Source organism: Rattus norvegicus, chromosome 10 (genome assembly GCF_036323735.1).
Source record: "Rattus norvegicus strain BN/NHsdMcwi chromosome 10, GRCr8, whole genome shotgun sequence".
Taxonomy (NCBI): domain Eukaryota; kingdom Metazoa; phylum Chordata; class Mammalia; order Rodentia; family Muridae; genus Rattus; species Rattus norvegicus.
Window position 1 is genome coordinate 38,673,342 of NC_086028.1, and position 22,466 is coordinate 38,695,807.

Sequence of the window (22,466 nt, forward strand, 5' to 3'; positions counted from 1 at the left end):
TCCACCCAATCTCTCTCCACACTGACTAGGTTCTTGTCTTTCTCTGGGGCTCTGAAGACATATACCAGGTACCAGCACAGCCCTTATCCGTAAGAAAATGGCTGGCAATAGGGAGAAATGGCGGTGGTCCCTGAGGCCCGTGCCATTTGCCAGCCTGTTCCTGACCATCTGGCCTGATTTGTCACTGTTCTACCCTGGACTCTGTCTTTGGCTTCTGTGACCCACTGAGAGGAATGGACAAAGTCTGTTTATCCTGGGTCTTGGCAGCAGGTGCAGGTAAAACAGCCTGAGAACAAAGGTGTGTTCTAACATGCCAGAGCCAGTTGTCAGAGGAACACAGCCACAAGGTGTGTTCCAAGGTGACGAAGTAGCTTATAAACAAGGAAACACATGCACACACACACACACACACACACACACACACACACACACACAAAACACATGCACGCACACGCGCATGCTAGGGCCAGGGCTGGCCCCTGAGTCTTCCTCTGTTTATTCAGAAAGCACACTTTCTGAAGACTGACTAGAAATAAAGTCTCCTTGGGACTGACTGGCACACTGTCTTTCGAACCATGAGTACAAATCTGAGTACTGAGAGACTTAGTTAATATTCAAGCCATCTTGAAAGCCAAGTTGTCATTATGATGTCTTGGGGCCCATTATTTTAGTCTAATGACTCAAGGGAGAATACAAGTGTCTCATCCTGGTCACCAGCAGTATTGTGGTGTAACCATAGTACAGAAGAGAATAGTAGACTATTGAAACAGTGGACCTGAAGAAATTGTAATTTTCCTAGGAGTTCCCAGGAGAAGAAAAAGACTGGGATGCTGGTGCCAGCCAGAGGGTCTACTTGTCTTCTGGAACTAAGTCTCTCACAGTTCTGACAAGCTGTCAGTCCACTCTGCCGGAGAGTCTGGGGTCCAGACAGTGATGACAGACAGACAGGACCACACCTTAACCAGGACTCTTTAGCTGAGCAGACCTCTTGCCCTCTGTTTAGACCTGGGCCTCAAGGCAGTGGTAAACTTTTGAGGGGGAGGTGTCACAGAACTTCTCCCCCCTCCCCTTGGTTTTTCGAGATAGAGTTTCTCTGTGTAGTCCTGGCTGTCCTGGAACTTGCTCGGTAAACCAGGCTGGCCTCTAACTCACAGAGATCTGCCTGCCTTTGCCTCCCAAGTGCTGGGATTAAAGGTATGCACCTGGCTATCACAGGACTTCTTGTTCCTCTTCCCAGTATGGCCTCACTGAATAATCTCCTTTTCCTGCTTTTCCTCAGTACCTTCTGATTTACTTGCTTATCAGGATGAGTGGCTGAGCACAGCTCGATAGGACTACCAGGGCCCAGGCTCCGACCTGAACAACTCCAGTAACTAGGGAAGAACGAAGCAAACTGCCTGTTTCCCCAGGTCTATCCCTTGGCCAGGCCCACCTAGACCCCAGTGGAAATAGTCTGCATTAAGACCAGCTACAAGATGAAGTCTTTGGAGTGGCCAACCCCATACTGGCTGAGTCAGTGTCCCTGTTTACTTCCCGTTCCCAGAAACTCCCTATGAGCTTGGAATGGGGCCCACCATATTCCTCTGGAAACTTAGCCTTCCTTGGAAGTATGAGTGTCCTGGTCCCAGGAGGGGTGGGACAAGGCTGGTGCCTCCAGGAGCTCAGACTCTTTGCTGCAGGTTCTATCTGGATGAGTGGTTACACCCTGAGCTACCTCGTCCCCAGGCTTCTGGGGATATAGGCAGCTGCAGGCTACCTAAGCACTTCTTATTTGTGGACTAAGGCCAAGGATGCCTAGCGGTGTTCTGTGAGGAAAGAAGCCATGCAAGAGAAGCACATGTTCAGGCCCTGCCCTTGCCTGTCCTCCCGGCTCCTTCAGCCTCAGGGCAAGAGGCATCTGAGTTTACCCAGGTATAACATTGAAAGGTGAGCTCAGGACTCTAGAGACCAAGCTTTGTAGTGGGTCACCTTGCCCAACAGAACCTCCCCATCACAATTCCCACACATCCTTGCCTCTCTCTGTTCTTGCCCAGGCACCGCCCTATGGATAACTTAGCTACTAGACAGGGTTCATGCTCTTCTCCGCGGGGTGATCTCAAATATTTCTAGCCCAGAGTCTAGAGACAGAAAACGCCCACCTTGTGTTTTTACATTCTTTTTCCTTACCGTGAAAAGTAATTTGGTCCAAGGTCAGACAGGCAGAGCTACAGAACATTGAGGATGGCCTTAGACTTAACTATTAGATGGAATAAGTAGGTGTGAGCCTACATGAATATATATATGTATATATATATATGAGTGAAATATATGAATAAATAAATGTACTCAAGAACAAATGGCTACCCAGGGGAAGCATTTACTTCCAGAATAATCTCAGGTTGCCACTAGGCAACTACTACAACATTAGTCATCTAAGTCAGTGTCTAGACATCTAAACCAAACTCAGGGGGTAAACATTTGCATTATCCCCAAGTATCTCCCCTCAAATATTTATTAACTATGAAGGGGAAAATAATAACAATAATGGTGGAAAAATCCAGCACACACCAATTTAACTGCATGACTGATGTTCATATCACTAGCAATCACATATTACCAGCATCGTGTACTTGGTTTGATGCCCTGAAATACATAAACACTTCTGTTACATTCTTATCCAAAACTGCGTAGCACAATCTGATCATAAGGAAAATTACATAAACTCAAGCCGACAGACATCCATCCAAATGACACACAAAACGCATGTTCAGGAAGGGTCAGGAAAGGCGGAAAAGCTGTCTCACGCTGGAGACCGAGACTCGACACCAAAGTGTAGTGGGATAATGGACTGGATCCGAAAACAGAGAAAGGACACCAGGGGTACTTTGACCAATGTTAATTTCCTGGTTCTGATAAGTGCATTGTGGGTAATTTAGATTGATAACATCAGGGCTGGGTGTGGTGGCACATGCCACCCTGAGGGCCAGAGTCAAGAGGAGTCCAACCTGGACGACACAGTGAGTTCCGAGCCAGCATGAACTGAAGAGTGAAAGTGTTTCAGAAGGAGCAACAGATACACTGCTGAAGTCAGAGAAGGCTAGATGAAGGGTGCGTGTGTTAACACCCTGAGAAGTTATTTTAAAATAAGGATAAGAAACTAGGTGACTACACGGGATGAATGGTTTGTGCCTCACACACAGACCCTGAGGAAGGAAATGGCCTTATGTGCAGAACACAGCACACAGGAACAGGTATATATGCATGCGAGTCACAATCCAGATACCAGATTCCTATCTCCTGGCATCCATGACAGGCGTTTCTCTGGACTGACCCTGTCCTCCTGTGGAGGGATCCTGGGACAGTTTGGATGGGTTTTTTGCCTTCTGGAGGATGTCAGGGTGCTGGAGGACTAAGCAGAGGTATATTCTGAGGATGGCTTCCATCCTTGTCAGCCAGGATGTAGGGACCTGTGGGGGCCCGGGGCTCAGCGTGTAAGGATGAGGTCGTTTTGTTCATTGTCACTGGCTAAGGGTTCTGACTCATATCTTATTCTCAGAGTCCAGGTAATGCATCTGTGGGGACAGGGACTCAGCTTTCATCCAGCAAATAGCGTCACCTAAAGGCATTTACTGAAGGCTTGGCTCCCAGCTTCTTATAAAGCTGTTGTGGGCTGGTGGGCACTTTAAGAGGTAAGGCCCCACTAGAAGGAAGCTAGGTCTTTTGAAGGGGATTTTAGGACCCTGGCCTCTTCCTCTTTCTCTCACATGAGAGAAGCTACTTTGCTCTAGCACACACTCCCTGTCAGGATGTGCGGCCTCACAACAGGATCCAAAGCAACAGGGCCAGTTGGTCACAGACCCTTGTCTCTTTGTAAACTGCTCGTGTCGGGCATTTGTTGCAGTTACTGAAACTGAGTGACCATCTTCTCCACATTCTCCTTAAGACTTGTTTTGCTTTTTTGCTACCCAGACTCTGAGTGACTGCCCCCTCCCCCTAGAGAGCCACCCCACTCTACTCATCCCACTCTAGCTTCCTTCCCTTCTCTTTTCAGCTACCAGTGCCCCTTGCCTTTTAACTCCCACCAACCCCAAAAGTAAGCAAGGGAGAGAAAGGACGCTAAATAAAGCAAGTTACAGTGTGCACACATGAGCCTTTGAGATAGGAGTCACTAGGTGTGCCCATAGGCCCCTAGGTATAGCATGTTGGGACACCTATGGACTCAGGAGCTGGAGTTCCCCTGCCTTTTATATCCCCAGGCAAACAAAATCATCCAGGAGGAGGACAGCATCCAGGTTAGACTCTCTGTTTGTGAAGGTTGCAGCCAATGGGTCCTACCTACCTCCCAACTTAGATACAGAGAATAATTTTAGACCCAAAGGACAGACTCCCAGTCTTAGATGCCCAGGGCCAGGGTAAGTGTTATGAGTCCTTGCTAGGGGATCACAGCTGGAGAGGCATGGACAATAGGACACAAGACATTCAGGGTGCTTGTGTGAGGGACCCCGAGGAAAACCAGAGACTGTCACTCTCCATGCATCCTTCACAGCTGCCACCCTTGACCTGGGCATTCTCTTGTAATGGTGACTTCCACAGCTTTCTCCTAATCTTATAACAGTTAGATCAAACTCTAAGAACCAATGGCTTGGAGAGTTGAGACTCATCTGTAAGTCTCTTTAGGAGACAGAGGCTAGAGGATCCCTGTGAGTTCAAAGCCATCCTGCTTTGGTTATGCAGCGAGTTACAGGTTAGACAAGACTATATCCCGTGGCCTTGTCTCAAAAGAAGAAAATCAAAACATAAACCCTAGATTTGCTATTTCCACAGCCCTCAGAATATAGTCAGCTTTTCAGAATACCCACAAGCTGGTCCTCGAGGCAGCTCTAGCCTCTTACCCTCCCCTGAGTGCCACCTACCATATCCTATCAGCAGGGCTCTTAGACCCAGAATCAGACACATTTCTTGCTAGACTAGACCGTCCCTTAGTTCCAGATTCGCTTCGCATTTGCCACTCCTTCCTGCAGTATATCCAGATCTAGCTACTCCACGGAGAGAAGGGAGTTTATTTTCCCAAAGTCACACAGAAAACAAGCTATGATTTGAATTCTGGCTCCTGAAGGCCAACAGATAAGTAGGGCTAACATCAGCCCTCTTAACAACACAGCTGGTATGCCCACAGGCATCAGAGCTCTGCAGGTGGGACCCACACCCTAGCCTTCTGCACGCTGGGGCCAGATACATTTTCTGTTGACAGCTCCATAGTGGTGAGGGAAAGAGATAAGAAACTGAGGCCGTTCTTCCCAGAGAACTCATTGGGAGGAACCTAGTTTGTTTGTTTTACCCACCTTGGGAAAGAGACAAGACAGAAGCAGCAGGTGGCAGGAAAGCAGATATTCTACCTGCCTGACCAACAGTAGGAAGTCCGTTCTAGGTGACGCTCTTCCCAGAAACTGTGTCTTGATCTATTATGACCTGGTCCTTAGCAAATATGCAGCAGGTAACGAAGAGGGAATAGGTCCACATTCAGATTCTGGTGACTTAGGGAACCTGTTCCCAGATCACTTAGAGGTAAGCAAGTGGTCTCAGCTGGACCCTGCTCACCAGCCTACACTTCCCACAGAAGTACTGGTCTCTCCTTGAGTGTCCAAAGGTTAGGTTTTAGTTTTGGCTCCTTGCATCCAACCAGTGTCAAGGGGCTGCTGCCTCCTTTTGGAGGAAGTGGGGCCTCAGCACAGAGGCACTTCTGTCTCAAGATCTTTCTCCGTGTCCGTACTTGAGATTAACAGACCACCGTAGCCCTTCTCTGTGGCAAGGAAATAGCTATGACTATAAATCAAGACAGTCTGGTTTGGCCTGCCCAGGGAAGCATCGAGGCTCTTGGGAAACTCTATCTGTTGTGAAACTTGGGAAGGAAAAGGCAGTTGGTGACAACACTCCCTTTTTTTATCCCCTCCATGTCACACAGAAATTCATCAGCTCTCAGTCTGTGCTGAGAATGCACTCATAACCCCACTCTGTGCCTGGAAGGTTCGAGATAGTGTGTAACATTGACCCAGGCACTGCCAGGGGCTGTTGGGGACACGGACGCAATGGAGTCTCCATTCCCAATGTCTGGCTCCAGCAAGGCACTATCACCTACCTCTGTCACGATGGTGGACAGGAAGACGTCCTTGCTGTACTCCCAGCCATCCAGGCAGCTCTCTTGCTCCAGCTGCTCCAGATCTACATCCAGTCCGGGCTCCAGCCCCAGCGCAGAGAAGTTGGCGATGGTGGCCAGTCGGTAGCGGCGGCAGCTTTGAGGCACCTGTCGTCCGTCCTTCGTTTCCAAGGGGATGCTGTGGTTGCGCCACGCGCTGCTCAAGTTCACGGTGTGAGGCACAAGGCAACGATGCTCCGGGGTCCCCGCCAGGAACACGACTGACATACCATTGAAGCCATTGGGGATGATGCTGGCGCTGAGCAGGAAGAAGATAAGGCGCTGGAAGGGCCCCCAATCGCCCAGGAAGGCTATCACCTCGTCATAGTCCCTCATGCTTCCCGCCTCTCCTCAACTTGCACGAGGGAGGTGGGTTGGGAGAAAGGGGTCCGGCGATTGCAGGAGTCTTCCCGGGTGGTTGCGTGCAAACGCGCAGTGGGTGCTACAAAACTCCCTAGGGTTGCCGGGGAGCGCAGGGGAGCCGAGTCCTCTGGACCACACCCCCGTGTGGCGAGGCACCGAAAGGCCGCTGCTCTCCACTGATCTGGGCGGAGCTCTCGGGCGGGCTCAGCCTCCTGCTCCGTTCCCTGCACCCAGCGGCCTTCTACGCAGGCCTCCTACCCGGAATCGGCCTGACAAGGCGCGTGCAGCCGGGAGCACCGGCTTTCTCGGCCCTACGTGGGAGGGTGAGCGACAGGGAGTAGCCGCGTCCCTAGAGCCAGACCTAGCCCGGGGCAGGAGTCCGTTGCTCCCCGATCCCAGCCTGGAGTCTGAGGTCAGACAGGTGGTCAGTTAATCAAGTCCGTGTTCGCAGGAGACTTCTGTGGGGGACAGGAGCGCCACCTCGTCACACACACCTGCGTGGGAGCTCACTTATGAACCTTAACATCGCTGTAGTCCATCACAGGACAGCGGGGGCCGGAGAAGCGTCCTTGGAAAACAGGATTCTCACCTTGCAAGGAGACAACTGTGGCCCCGGAGCCAGCAAAGGATGTGCGAGGTCATGCTGAGTCAGGGACCCGCCCTGGATTAAAAGGGCGGAATCACGGGCCTCTGAATCGTCCTAGTGTCCTTTCAGAAGATTCTCTGTGGCTTCTGTAAGAGACACCAGAGGGAAGCTGGCCCACTGAGGGAGCAGAGAGAAGGAGTCACGCCTGGGCTCTGGTGTTTGTCCTTTGGCACTCTCGGGGCACCCAGAGCCCTTTATTGCGGCACGGTGCCAAAGCCTTGGACTGAAAGCCCTTCTATTTGCAGAAAGGCTCGTTCTAGTCTACTAACTGAGGGAGGAAGGGACGCAGAGAGGACAAACTTGTGAGATCTGGCCCTCAGACCTGGCAGGGTGACCAAAGGTGGGATTGCCTTTTCCCCTCTTTGGTCAGTGTCCACTTTGGTCATGATTACTAAGATCCTGGGAGCACTGTGTACTAACTAGCCCAGGCTGGTGCTGGACTCCACAGGTCTGGTGAGACTGACAGGCAGAGTAGACCAACACTTTGCACAAACTGGCTTGTCTCTTCAGACTCTGGCAAGGGACTGAAGGGGATTTCTGCTTTGTTTGTTTGTTTGTTTGTTTGTTTGTTTTTGGTAGTTTCCAGTCTGACCCCTAACCATTAGGCGAGGCCACCACTTGAAAACCTAAATTTCTTTTCCTGCCATATAGGACAGGCCTCCTCATATGCTAAGGCAACTCTAGCTCGCGCCTTTTACTTTTGTTTGTTTGAGACAGGGTCTTTGTATGTAGCCCTGGATGTCCTGAAACTTGCTATGTAAACCAGGCTGCCCTTGATTCACAGAGTTCCTGCCTCCCGAGTGCTGGGATTGAGGGTGTGCCTGAACCTGTGATCATTAACCCAGTGAGGGAACTCGCAGGGCTTCTTCACCACTGAAATGCGTGAGTGGTGTGTTGTGGTTGGAATCTCACTTAGGTTCTGCCCTTCTGCCTCAAATTACTAACAAGACATAACCAGACACAGGAACTAGCCATTGATTTTTTTTTTTTGAATAATGATTCCCAAAGAACAAGACTGAAAGACTGAGGATGGTGAGCAATGGAGGTGAAGTCACCACAAGACACAGAATTGAGCTAGGCCTTGGCGGCCCGCAGGATCTGTGCCCGCACCGAGCACAGGAGCCCCTGGGAACCTGAGGTTGAATGACTGAGCAATACCATCCTGCCTTAAAACGTTGGTGCTGTTGTCAAGCGTGTAGTGTATACCTATAATCCCAGCAATGAGTCAGCCAGAGTAGGACAATCGTGAGTTCCAGGCCAACCTGAGCTATGGTAAGACCCTGCGTCAAAAAACATTTTTGGCATTTTTAATGACACTAAACATATCATTGCAATGGCCAAACACTAATATTAACCAACCAAAAATATTATTTGACTGGCATTAAAATAGTAACACTACTAAAGCATTATTGCTGTGCACCCACACGTCTGACTTATGCAATGCTTGTCTTTGTGGGTGCTGGGTAAGCATTCTACCAACTTAGATACAGATCTTGCTAAGATGTCTAGGCTGGTCTTAACCGCCTCTGGGCCCAAGGGATCCTCCCACTCCAGCCTCCCAAATACCAGGGATTACAGGCACACACCTCTGTGACCAGCTCAAACCATTGTCTTTGATTACCACGTTTCTTAGTGTCCCTTTCTGTGTCTCACCAGCAGGAGCAACTGCCTCACCCTTTTCACATGCCTCAGTTTCACCTCACCGTCCTTGCTGAGGGAGAATGGAGCTTGGTCCCTCTGGGTAAAGAAGGCTGAATATCATGGTTCCACCTCCACTGAAACCCACTCCCCCCCCCCCACACCCTGTGACAGCTAAACAAGGTTCCATCACTCAACTGTTTACCAGGTGTTGACAAGGATATGTAAATCAGTCCATTTCCCCCCTATACAAAAGGAATCCAAAGTGGGTAGATCTTGGAATGCTAGGAGGAGTCCCTTCACCTCTATATGTGTTGGCAGTGAGTTTTGGCTACCTAGTATCAGCACAGGAAGCTGGGAGTAAAGGCTGAGTGAGTATTTTGCTCCCATCAGCCACTCGCTCACAGAGAACTACTTCATGAGACGGCAGGTCTGAGCTGAGGGAGGAATGGTGGTACATCTGAGCGGGTAACTGACACCTGCATGGCCGATATACATGCACATGCCCTGCAGACCTGCTTAAACATGAGCTTCTCTCCTAAGGTGGACTGCTGATCAGCATGCTAACACTCAGAATGCTAACACAACTTAGAATCTCATCCTACCCTGCTCATCTGTGGCTAGCTCTACTACACAATCCTTGGGTGGCCCTTGGACCTGTTGCCAGTTTTTTGTTCGTACCTCAAGAGGGACTTGGATAGAAATATCTTTGGTCTGTTAGCAGTGTCCTATCTTGGGTAAAAAGATATTTCTTCACATTTCTCCAGGAAAATCATATGCTATCTCCTGACTCTTCTGACTCAGTGAGCTAGAAATCAATTTTTCCCTCTTTAAGGTTATTATGTCAGGTATTTTGTAAGCGTGACAAGAAAGTTACAACAAAACAAAACGCCGTGACCTATTGTTCCCTTAAAGTTTCCCCTCCTGTGACAATCCTGATGCAATTGAATTCCAGTATAATATTTCTTTTGGAGAGCAGGCATTCAACCGTAGCCATTGCTAGTAAGCGACACTGAGAAGAGAAGAATGGCTTTCACGTTGTTGTCAATTCTACCAAATACGGTTTTATTTATGATTTAATAAGTTGGCCAGAAAGGTAGGGTTAAGTTTTGGGATCTCACTTGGCTAATGTTCTTGAGACCAAGAGATCTGTCATAGAAAAGGTTTCTTGAGGAATAAATTATAGGCCTTCTGTTCTTTCATTTATGTTGTTGTGCTACAATACTCCAACCAAAAGCAACTCAATGGAGAAAGGGGTTTATTTCAGCTTACAATATCAGGGTGAAGTCTCTCATTGTGGGGAAGGTCGAGGCAGAAACTTCAAACAATTAGTCATATCCACAGTCAAGAGCAGAAAGAAATGAATGTGTGCTTCCTCACCTATGCTCAGTGGATTTCCCTACTCCTATACAGTTCTGGGCATATACAGTTCTGGATGCCCTGCCTAGGGAATGGTGTCGCCCACACTGGGGTGGGCCTTTCCACACAAACTAACTTAAGACAGTCCCCTACAGGCACGCTCACAGGCCAACCCAGTATAGTTGATTCTGCACTGAGACTTTCTTCCCAAGCAATTCTAGGCTATGTCAAATTGACAAAGCTAATTATCACAAGATCTTAGCTAGAAAATGGACTGGAATAATGTGTACAAGGTTCTCAGGCTCACAGATAAACACTGGGGGAACCAGGAAAGTTAAACCACAGGATTGTCCCTTCCAAGGGAGGGATCCACAGCCTGTTATTTACCCAGAAGGTTGGGAGTGAACATGTTTAATGGCCTGTGTGGTTGATACTATACCAGATCTTTCTTCAGACCCTTAACATGAGTTTGTAAATCTACAGAACCTATCTTGATGGAAGATGTCACATGAACTTTACAAAGAGTTTTGATGTACTCATGTCTTAAGCTTCATTGTACACATGGATTGTTAATTATCTTTAGGAAAAACTTCACCAAGTTGTGCTGTGCTTTTAAACACACCAACACTAGCTACTCAATTACTACCTTCTTGCCTCCCATAGACTGTAACTCTGTGGGCTGTGGTGGTCATAGAGACCCCCACACCACACTATCAATAGTGTTAGGGAGAGGTTGGAAACATGTTCACGGGGTCTACAGAGAAGAAGAGTGTTTTTGTTTTAACTTTTAGGAAGGAAGGAAAGCACTGGTTATATGGACCAAGAGGGGGAGGTAGTGCTATGCTTGGACACACTGTGTAGCTCTCTCCTGCTCAGGGTTTCACCCAAGACTGAGAGCCAACACTGGTTGTAGATATGGGGAGTGGGATAACAGGAAGGGGAAAAAATTGTTCTGGGATGGGAGGGTAGTATATAGGGAGAAGCAGGGCTAACAGGCCAGACAATTACAAATACACACAGACCTTGCAGACCAGAATGATTGCACGCAACAGGGCAAAGTGGCCCTGGGGGTTGCCCAGGATGGGGGCTAAGTCAAATTTTTACATGACCTTTAAAAAAATTATTTCATTTTGTGTGTGTGAGTGTGTGTGTGTGTGTGTGTGTGTGTGTGTGTGTGTGTGTGAGAGAGAGAGAGAGAGAGAGAGAGAGAGAGAGAGAGAGAATATGATGCTGTGCACATATGTGTGGGTGTCTGGGCGAGACCAGAAGAGGGCTCTGGATTCCCTGAAGCTGAAATTATATTCAATGTATCAGCCTCCTGACTGGAACTGAACTTTGGTCCTCTGCAAGAGCAGCAAGTGCTCTTAACCATTGAACCATCCCTCTAGCCCTGTAGTCTTTTTATTGGCTTTACCTGTAGTACTGATTTCCATGATCTCTCCCCCACCTTGCTATAGTTTAGATCCCAGACATTTCCCACAGGCTGTGTGTCCCCAGGATAGTCTTGTTAAAAGATGGTGGGGCCTTTAGGAGATGGGCCTTACAGGAGATCCTTAGGTTATTGGAGAGATGCTCTCAAGGAGACCCATGCTCTTTCCTGCATCTCTTTTGTTCCTTTGCCTGATGTAAATATGATTGCTCTGCCACACACCCACACAATGAGATACTTTGTTACTACAGACCCAAAACGTTAAGGCGAACCAGCATGGACGGAACCCTGCAAACTGTGAGCCTAGATAACCCTTTCTCTTTGTAAACCATCTCAGATGCTTTGTTATAGGGATGGAAAGCTATCTGGTACACCCCTCCATCCCCTAGACTTTGCCATTACATTTTGGATACCTCAGAAACTTTCTTTTTATAGGGACTCATTGCACTCATTTGCTGAAGAACTCCATTTATCGTCTAGTTCTCATCATTGGAGCTTACTGGTTTCTTTGTGCCACCGTGATCAAACACCTGTTTGAAGTAGCTTCAGAGAGGTTTATTTACCCTGGGCAGTGGTGGTTAACATTTTCAATCCCAGTACTCAGGAGGCAAAGGGAGGCTGCTCTTTGAATTCAAGGCCAATCTGGTGTATAGAGTGAGTTTCAGGACAGCCAGGACTACACAGAGAACCCAAGATCGATAGATAGAGAGAAAGAGATAGATAGATAGATAGATAGATAGATAGATAGATAGATAGAGACAGAGAGACACAGAGACACAGAGACACAGAGACACAGAGACACAGAGACACAGAGACACAGAGAAACAGGTTTATTTTTACTCACAAGTGAGAGAACAGGCAGGAATGTGAGGCAGTGGGAAGAAGAAAGACAGACTGGAAGTAAAACCAAACTAGAGTCCTCAGAGGAACTACCCCCAAGGACCCACCTCTACTATGCCTCCTGTCTAAAAGTTTTCAAAACTTTCCCAAACAGCACCACAAACTGGAGACCATATGTTCAAAGATATGAGCCTGTGAGGGACATTTCCCATGCAAATATTAAGAGAACATGATGTTTCCTACTCCAGTCTAGACACCAGCTCCTACTCTACTCCGCACTCCTCAAGAAGACTGGTTCTCCCCTTACTCCCATCCCTACCCCTACCCTCACCTCACCCCTACTCCCACCCCATCATAGTTGCTGTGATGAAAAGCCTTAGACCCCTACGGTAAGCTACCAGGGAAAACCATAAGAGTATACACTCTTGGCTTCATTGATTGGTTCTTCCAGAAAGACTTGGCTTTGCCTTAAAAAAATAGGTTCTAGGTCAGGGAACTGGCCTAGATCTGGCAGACTGATGAGCAAATGCCAGATACTACCTGGTCACCTGCTGATTCACTGAACTAGGCACACCGTGGTCTAGAAGCTGATGCCGAAGATAGACTCTGTCGTCACACTGCTGCTTCTACCTACAGACCACACTTTCCAGCATCTCAAAAAGGCTGCCTGCAGGTCTTATCTGCTGGAATATGGTAAGCCATTCCCTTCCAGACAGACACGTACTACAGCAGTGGTTCTCAACCTTCCTAAAGCTGGAACCCTTTAATACAGTTCCTCAGGTTGAGGCGACCCCCAACCATGAAATCACTCTTGTTGCTACTTCACATCTGCAATTTTGCTACTGTTACGAATCATAATGTAGACATCTATGTTTTCTGATGGTCTTAGGTGACCCCTGAAAAAGGGTCAGGTCACTGGGGTCATGACCCACAGGTTGAGAACCACCAGGAGCTCTTGTGATAAAGGCTGCAGAATGACTGGGTTGAGGGTCTTGGAATTCAGATGGAAAGAACCTTGTCTATAACCTTCAGCTGCTTTTCAGACAGAGATGGCCTTTTGTTTCGAGATGCCTCTTTAATGAAAAGAGAAGTTGTAGCAACTGTCCTCAAACAAGGTGGCTAGCCCTATCACACAGGAACTAATGGTTTAAAGAAATTACTATCCTTTTTAAGGAACCCCACAACTGCTCTGATACACTTGTTGCAATCTCTTGTTCATGAACGTATCAATCAAGTGGCTTGTTTTTGTCTGGCAGACTGAATGCAGTGTCACTCACTAGGACCTCTTGAGTTAATTAAAGACTTCCTAACATGGCTGCTATGAACCTGCAAGCTGAAATAAATCAAACTCCCCAAGTTGCTGTCGTCGTCATGGTGCTTATGACAGCAATAGAAAACGAACTAGATCAGGTGTTTTACCATCTATTTTTAGACACTTGTGCTTTCCCCTTGGAGATCTTTGAGCCCTTTACAATCAACAGGTTAAAGACTGTTACTATGTCTCTATCCAAGGTCTCCTTAGATTGGCTTTCACTCTATTTCGTCTACATATGGTAACAAGGTTCATCTTCTAGACTGAATTATCTTCAGTTCTTTTTAAAATGTAACTTATCCTTTGAGAACTTCATACATGTGTGCAATGGTTTTTTTTTCCCTGTATTGTTTGTTTGTTTGTTCTTGTTTGGTTTTTCAAGACAGATTTTTTTGTGTAGCCCTGGCTGTCCTGGAACTCTAGACCAGGCTGGTCTCAAAGGCAAAGAGATCCACCTGCCTCTGCCTCCTCAGTATGGTGTGCACCACTACCGTCCAGTTTGTATGTAAGGTATTTTAACCATATCCATTCCTCTACCCTCTTCCAACTCCTCCCAGACCCCTCATCACATTCCCCTTCCAACCTTATGTCCTCCTTTTATCTTTGGATAACTCACTAAGTCTAAGCAGCGCCACCTCTACGTTCCTGAATATAGGCCCATCCATTGGAAGCACAGACAATCTGCCAGCAGCCACATTCCTGAAGAAAACTCACCTTCCCTTCCTTAGTAGACCAAGTGCCCAGAAGCTCCTCAGCTAGGGGCAGGGCTTGTGAGCCCCTCCCTCATCTGTGCTGGAATGTTAACTGGCTTGATCCAGAACAGGTTTTGTGAAAGCAGCCACAGCAGCTATGAGGTGAGGTGTGCAGAAGTCCTCCCATGTCCAGGAGACAGTTTTGCAGCTGTCCTCCTCAACATCTGGCTCTTAACAATGTTTCTGCCCTCTTCCCTTTGGTGTTCCCTGAGCTTGAGAGGAGGGAATACGATGTGTCCTTTATTGGGAGAATTTGAACCCCTGTTGAAACATGATCCTGCAGTGTCTCAGATCCTCCGACTTGAAGGCAAATAACTCGAGTCCAGTGGGACACAGGAGCCCCTTAAATCCAGGACAGCTTTGTAATTATTACCCCAGGATGATTTGCCAGTAAAGCATAGGGATTAGAAAAAATAGGATGAATATTTTATGTAATTTCATTTGTCACTCACCCACAGACCTTGTAGGAGTCTACATTTTTCTGCCCCTGGTTTCTTTCTTTTTTAAAAAGATTTATTTATTTTATGTATATGAGTACAATGTAGCTGTCTTCAGACACACCAGAAGAGGGCATCGGATCCCATTACAGATGGTTGTGAGCCACCATGTGATTACTGGGAATTGAACTCAGGAACTCTGGAAGAGCAGTCAGTGCTCTTAACCACTGAGTCATCTCTCCAGCCCTCTATCCCTGGTTTCTTAAGATGGCAATATTATCAGGAAACCCAAAGAAGCATATTCAGCCTTACTTTGAAGATTTATTTGCCTCTACGTGTGTGAGTTTTTCATGCATGTTTACATGTATACCATCCGCATGTCTGATGCTCATGGAAATCAGAAGAGGGCATCAGATTCCTCAGAACTGGAGTTGCAGATGATTGTGAGCTGTCATGCGGGTGCTGGGAACTCAACCTGGGTCCTCTGCAAGAGCAGCCATTGCTCTTGTCCATGATGGTGTTTCTCCAGCCTTGCTTTAAAGGCTGATGAGCCGCAGCCTGACACCAGTTCTGGTTTCATGTTTTAAGCAGAAGCGTTTACCTGTTAGCTTGTTCCAAGCTGACGCTTAAGCTTAGAGTCTGTCCCACTCGCCCTTGTGTTTTGGCTTCACATGACTTAAGCTAAGATGTGTTCAGAGCTTAGCTTCAGGGACTGATGGTGTTTCGTGGAGAAACACCACGAGCTCAGCAGCATGACTTCTGGTTGGAGTTGCCCCTGGTTTGGTTCATACCCCTCCCATGTTAGTTTTTTGTCAACTTGTTGCAAGCTAGAAGCATCTGGGAAGAAGATGCCTCATTTGAGAAAAGAAAATGTCTCCATTGAGATAGGTCTGCAGGGGTGTGTGTGTGTGTGTGTGTGTGTGTGTGTGTGTGTGTGTGTGTGGTATGTGTGTAGTGTGTGTGTGTGTGTGGTGTGTGTGGTGTGGTGTGTGTGTGTGGTATGTGTGATGTGTGATGTGTGTGTGTGGTGTGGTGTGTGTGTGTGGTATGTGTGGTGTGTGTGCGTGTGGTGTGTGTGGTGTGTGTGTGTGTGGTATGTGTGGTGTGTGTGTGGTATGTGTGTTGTGTGTGTTATGTGTGTGTGTTGTGTGTGTGTGTGGTATGTGTGTGTGTGTGGTATGTGTGGTGTGTGTGTGTGTGGTATGTGTGTGTGTGGTGTGTGTGTGGTATGTGTATGTGTGGTGTGTGTGTGGTATGTGTGTGTATGTGGTGTGTGTGTGTGTGGTATGTGTGTTGTGTGTGTTGTGTGTGTGTGTTGTGTGTGTGTGTGGTATGTGTGGTGTGTGTGTGTGTGGTATGTGTGTTGTGTGTGTTGTGTGTGTGTGTGTGGTATGTGTGTGTGTGTGTGTGTGTGGTATGTGTGTGTGGTATGTATGGTGTGTGTGTGGTGTGGGGGGGTGGGGCCGACAGGGGAATTTCCTTGATTATTGATTGATGTGGGAAGGTCTAAACTGTTGTGATCAGTGCCACCCCTGGGCAGGTGGTCCTGAGTGGTATAAGGAAGCAAATTTTACAAGCCATGGGGAGCAAGCCAATAAGCAGCACTCCTCCATGGTCCTGCTTTAGTTCCTGACCTGGCTTCCCTCAGTGACAGACTATAATCTGGATGTGTAGGATAATCAAATCCTTTCCTCCTCAAGTTTCTTTTGATTTATCATAACAACAAAAACCTAACTAGGACACTTCCCTAAGAGGGGTTGGGATACCCAAGAACAGTCAGAAACAAGTGCTGAAAGAGCCCACTCTAGGGTTGACGAGAAGGGGGGGCCTGCTGCCAAGTTGGACAGCCTGAGTTTGATCCTTGGGACGAACACAGTGGAGAGACTCCCACAAGTTGTCCTTTGGCCTTCACATGTATGCTTTGACCTTCATATGCCCCTTTCCCAAATAATAAACCAATGTAATTAATCTTTATTTTTATTTTATTTTATTTATTTTTTCTGGAGCTGGGGACCGAACCCACTGAGCTAGAACCCCAACCCCTTAATCTTTATTTTTAAAAAAGGAACAGATGCCGTGAGTCAGAAGCTTGCGAAGAATTTTAGTTTCTCCTCTCCCCAGTCCCTGTCACATGTTCTTGGATACCACACCTGGAGTGTCCAATAAGAGTTCAGCATTCCTGCCAGCTATTTCCCAGGTCACCCAGGACTTCTTGGTGCACACCTGGATGGCACTAAAGGGAGCCAGGCTGAGAGCCACTTGGCCCCATTAGTTTAGATAGGGTTTCTCTGTGTAGCCCTGGCTATCCTAGAACTCGCTCCATAGATGAGGCTGGCCTTGAACTCAGAGATCCACCTGCCTCACCTCCTGAGTGGTGGGATCAAAGGCGTGTACCACCACTGCCAGGTTAGTCTTTATCTTTTCAGGAGAGACTAAAATGGAGTGGTTTGGTTCCTACCTTCCCCCATGACGACATTCTGGGTAATCCCTTTGCCAGTGTCCCTTCTGCTGGCAGAATGTACACTGTTTCAGTCCCCAGCTTTACTGGGTGACAAGTCACAGGGTGGACACCATGGGTTCTGGCTGAAGATGGCTCCTTTCTTCCTCCTGGGTTTTGCAGGGAAGCTGCCAATAGGAAGGTTTCTTGACAAACCCTCTTTTCTCTCTCCCGATTAGCCACATTTCAGTTCAAAACCCTAATAGCAGTTTCTACCTGTTGAGAAAGGTTAGTTCTTGAACTATAGACAATTTCTGAAACTTCCTCTAAATGTGTGACGTTCTTTAGAGATGAAGTCGATGCCCAATATTATCTGGCTGCTATTCCCTTAAGAATTCCAAGGGCTAGAATATATAACACATATAATATATAATTGTGTGTGTGTGTGTGTGTGTGTGTGTGTGTGTGTGTGGCTTTTGTGTGCATATGGTGCGTTTGTGAAGGTCGTTATGTGCATGTGTTAAGTGTGCAGTGCATATGTGTCTGTGCATGTGGAGATCAGAGGAAGAGATCTAATGTCCCACTCTGTCACTCTCCACTAAATTTCTTGGAGACAGGATCTTAAGTTGGTGACTAGTAATCTCATCGATCCTCCCTACCTTATACAGTATTGGGGAAGGAAACTTGCATAAGACCAGAGCCACACTTGACTTAAAAACAAAACCAAACAAAACCAAATCTGGGTACTGAGATTTGAAGTCAGGTCCTTATGCTCACTCAGCAAGCCCCCTCACCCACAGAGTCATCCCACTATCCTCACAAGAAGTGTGTTTTTGAAGATGCTCCCTTGCCCTCTGCATGAATGCTAAAGGATGCTCATCTGGCCTCTGCTGATCCCTAACCCCACCCTCCATTTATTCCCCCTAACACTAGGCTTACTAGCTTGTAGCTATTCTTGCATCCCTTTGAGAACTGTGTTGGTGACTTTTCTCTTTGCTACTATAGGACGCCTGACTAAAGCAACCCGAGGAAATAAGGGGTCACTTTAGCTCATGGTTTAGGAGATTTGGCCCATCATGGAGGGGAAGGCATGGGGCATTCTGCTGTAGACAGAAATCAGAGAGAGTTGAATCCACCAATGTGCCACTTTGTTTTCCTTTTAAAAATTATTTTAATTGTGTCTGCGTGTGTGTGTGTGTGTGTGTGTGTGTTTGTGTGTGTGCGAGAGAGAGGAAGAGAGAGAGACAGAGACAGAGACAGAGAGACAGAGAGAGATAGGTGGGGTGGGGGAGAGATGGGGAGACAGAGATCGAGAGATACAAAGTACAAATTCCACAATTTTTTACATAGCTACACTTTCATCACTATTTTAGGACACTGAAATTATGAAATTATGTAGCCACACTTGGGCTTTACTAAGAAAACATTTGTATGGTGGTTTGAATGAGAAATGGCGCCCAAAAGCTCATGTGTTTGAGCACTTGGTCTTCAGTTGGTGGGACTGATTGGGAAGAATTAGGGGGTGTGGCTCTCTTGGAGGAGGCGTGTCATGGAGTCAGTCTCCCACCATCTCTCTGCCTCCTGCAGATGTGAGCTCTCAAGTCTTCCTACCACCAAGCCTTTGTTTTGCTTTCAAGGACTCTAACCCTCTGAAAGCATAAGCCCATTTAAACACTTTTTCCTTCTAATTGCCTTGGTCACGGTAATTATAAGAATCACCACAGCAATAGAAAAGCAGCTAATACAGTACATATGTGAGTATGTTTCTTAAAACCAAGCATAGAAACCACGCTCTTCCTGTGGAGCCTCTTTGAATAGACAGAAATACTTTCTGAATCTTCCAACCTTAACTCAGAAGGTTGTTAGAACTGAGGAAAATCTTTCTTCGTTGTTTCTGACCTCTTCAGAGGCTTTCTCTATTTCGACATCCCTGATAGGCCTCTCATCAGGACTGAGAGAGCTTTTAATCTCCTGAGCCACTGGTGTCAGCCCAGAGATAATGTGACCTCCCAGTGCAGAGGCCGTCTCAGACTATGGCTGAGTATTATGTAGTGTTCTGCTCAGTCTGTCTCTTTATTCCTTTACCAAGACTCTGCTATGTGACTCAGGTGTCATTCTCTGGCTTGAGGATATTTCCAAATTACTACTCTGAGAAGCCACAAAACTCATGGAGGAACATGATGGCCATGCAAGAGCACTGAGTCAGAGCCTCAAAAAGATGTTCCCCTCCCTGGCTTGGGCCTCATTTCCAGTAGTGTGGGGTGTTGGCCTTAGGGAAGTTCCCTCAGCTCATTTCCTCTTTTGTTGGGAGCAGAAAAACAAGTCCATGAGTGTGTGGTGGTCTGAATGAAAATGGCCCCCGTAGGCTCATAGGTAGTGGCATTTTTAGAGGTGTGACCTTGTTAGAGAAAGTGTGTCACCAGGACTGGGCTTTGAGATCTCAGAAGCTCCAGTCAGGCCTAATGGCTCCCTCTCTCTTCCTGCTGCTTGCAAATCCAGATGCAGAACTGTCAGCTACCTCGGCAACACCATGACTGCCTGTGTGCCACCATGCTTTCTGTCATGAGGATGATGGACCAAGCCTCTGAACTGCAAGCCAGCCCCAGTTGCATGTTTTCCTTCATAGGAGTTGCAGTGGTCATGGTCTCTTCACAGCCACAGAAACCCTAAGACAGCCTTGAAGAGGCAACATCACACCTGGGATGTCATTTTGTTCACAACTTGTTGACTATGGAGTAAAATAAGCACGTCCAGGAGTTAACCATAGAGGGATTTATCCCCTGCAGCAGGCAGAGTTAATGCTCCAGGGACACCCTCTTGGGGGTTGCAGAAATTTTATCTGGGGAGCCTGAACAGTACTCATATGGGGAAGTACTCTAGGGCAGGTACCTTTCCAAGCATGTGTAATATAAAATATAGTATATACTGCAAGAAGGGGAGATGGAACAGCCTGACTTGGTGACACATTCCTGTAGCCCCAGGCTATATAGTCAATTCCTGGTCGACCTGGACTGCATAGTGAGATCCTTTTTTTAAAATTAGAAATTATTATTTTTGTGCACCCACATGTTCTGCCTGCGTGTTTGCCTTTACACTCTTGGTTCTCACAAAGGCCAGAAGAAGGCATTGAATCCCCTGGAATTAGAGTTACAGACACGTGGGTGCTGGGAATCAAAGCTGAGGCTTTTGGGGGAACAGCCATTTCTCTGAACCAGTAAGTCATCTGTCTAGTAGGAAGTAGTAAAACCTTTAGGAGGTGGGAAGGAAGACCTTAGCTCATTAGAGGCATGCATTTGAAGGGAATTTTGAAGGGACTCAGTTTCTCTGCTTCCCCCCCCCCACCCCCAGACACCATAAAGTGAACAGGCCCCCTTCACTACTCAGCCAAGATCTACAATATTGCAGAAGGCCCAAAAAAATGTAGCCAATCAACCATGGATGGAAACTATGAACCAAAAGAAATACTCCCCTCTCCCCTTTAAGTTCATATTTCCTGTATTCATATTTTGTTGTCATAGCAGCTGAAAATTGACAGATACAAGACCCCACCCTTGACTTAGGCCTAGCTTCCGCTGTTCTGTGTTCCAGGCAGGTTGGGGGTCCAGGTCTAAGCTGAATCAGTGAGAAAGTCTGGGCTCTGGGCTATCCTGCTACTCTTGCTAATCAGAGACAGCTCACTCCCCTGTTTGAAGCAGGCTGGTCAGAGCCACTAGGCCGTTGGTGGAACAAGTATCACTCTTCAGGGAGGAAACAAATACATGCCCTAATTTTCCTTGCTGCTGAGATTAGCAAGTCCATTGGCCTTTCTGAGTTGGTACACAAGACAAGAGTCATCTTGCTTCCTTTCAAGTTGATGCAGGGAATACAGAAGGATAAGATCTACTAAACCGGAGAGCTGGAAGGCCTGAGGCACTTCAACCCCATTATAGATACCATTCAGTATAATTCCTTCCTCTGAGTCTGGCTGGGTTGGCTTCCCATGTGCCTACAGGAGAGAAACAGCCCAGAAAGCAGTGGAGTGTCAGTCCACCCACTGATGCTTCTGCTGGTAAAGAAGTTGGCGCATAGTGTGAGTGCCTCTGAGTCCCAGTCTCCGAGTGGCTGGGGAGACAGACATACTCAATACCTGGCTAATGGGGTTTCTGAGTACACGTGGCTGAGGCCAATGCCGGACACTGTAGGGAATCATTGAGACCTCAGTCTTACAGTCTCAAATGGGTCCAGGTCAGACACTAGTGAAGATGAGGTCTGATTTCATTCGGGACCCAGACATAGCTCTCCATAGTAGCAAAGGGATATAGGACAGTTCTTGCTTAATCTTGACACCTCTTGACTACCCTCAAACATTTTATAGGCTCTGAGTCCATTAAGTAACTTGGAGGGAGTTGGGTGTGGTGGTACATGGCTGTAACACCAGCATCCCACTCAGGTGGATCAGGAGTTCAAGGACACCCTTGACTACACAGCCGATCTTATGTAGGCCAGCCAGCCTGGCAGGGTCTTTGTTTGGAGGATGCTAGCACATGGAAGTGTGTGGGTACTTCCTGCCCATGCCCCTTTCTCTGGTTCTTGGGGAGTAAGGGGAGATAAAGCTTGCTGGACATTCAGCGAAGCAGAAGGAAGAGCAAGGAATCATGGGAGAATCTGTAGAGAGCTTGATGCTGAGCACAGAGATAGATCACTGGAGTTCTGGGGGTGTGAGTAGTGGGTAGGAGGGATGACTGCACCAAGCCTTCCGATCAGGCCCTGGGGTTTTAGACTTTGTCTATGAGCAGTGAGGAACCATGGAAGATTTAACAGACAGAAGTATCAGCACTGTCATTTTCAAACTTCCTGTTGTTATTCCTGGAGAAAGGGAGGCCAGGCAGTTACAAAGCATGGGCAGGCCATGCAGAGGACCTCAACTGGGGCAGCCCCAGAGGTGGAGGGACACGGGCTAGTTAGCAATTAGTCAGGGATGGACACAGTCACGCTTCCTGCTCCCACCTTTGCCCCTTAGTAGAGTCTTCCCACAGTAGCCAGAGCCATCCTGTTTAAACTGTAAGTCCAGATTATGCCAGCCCTCTGGGGTACTGGCCAAA

The 22,466-nt window shown here is 47.5% G+C and overlaps 1 protein-coding gene across 5 annotated transcripts in view; it reads right to left on the reverse strand.

Annotated features, from left to right (window-relative positions):
• The window catches only part of Slc22a4 (solute carrier family 22 member 4), a 53,312-nt gene extending 39,244 nt beyond the window's left edge, over positions 1–14,068 (reverse strand). For 2 of the 5 annotated variants that reach the window (XM_039086773.2, XM_039086772.2), the window contains exon 1: positions 6,116–14,068. In XM_039086773.2, coding sequence (XP_038942701.1) covers positions 6,116–6,508 — 393 coding nt within the window. In that variant the 5' untranslated portion in view covers positions 6,509–14,068. The remainder of the gene's footprint in view (positions 1–6,115) is intronic. The other 3 variants (NM_022270.2, XM_039086777.2, XM_039086775.2) reach the window with 3 other exon arrangements.
• Positions 14,069–22,466: the final 8,398 nt, after the last annotated feature.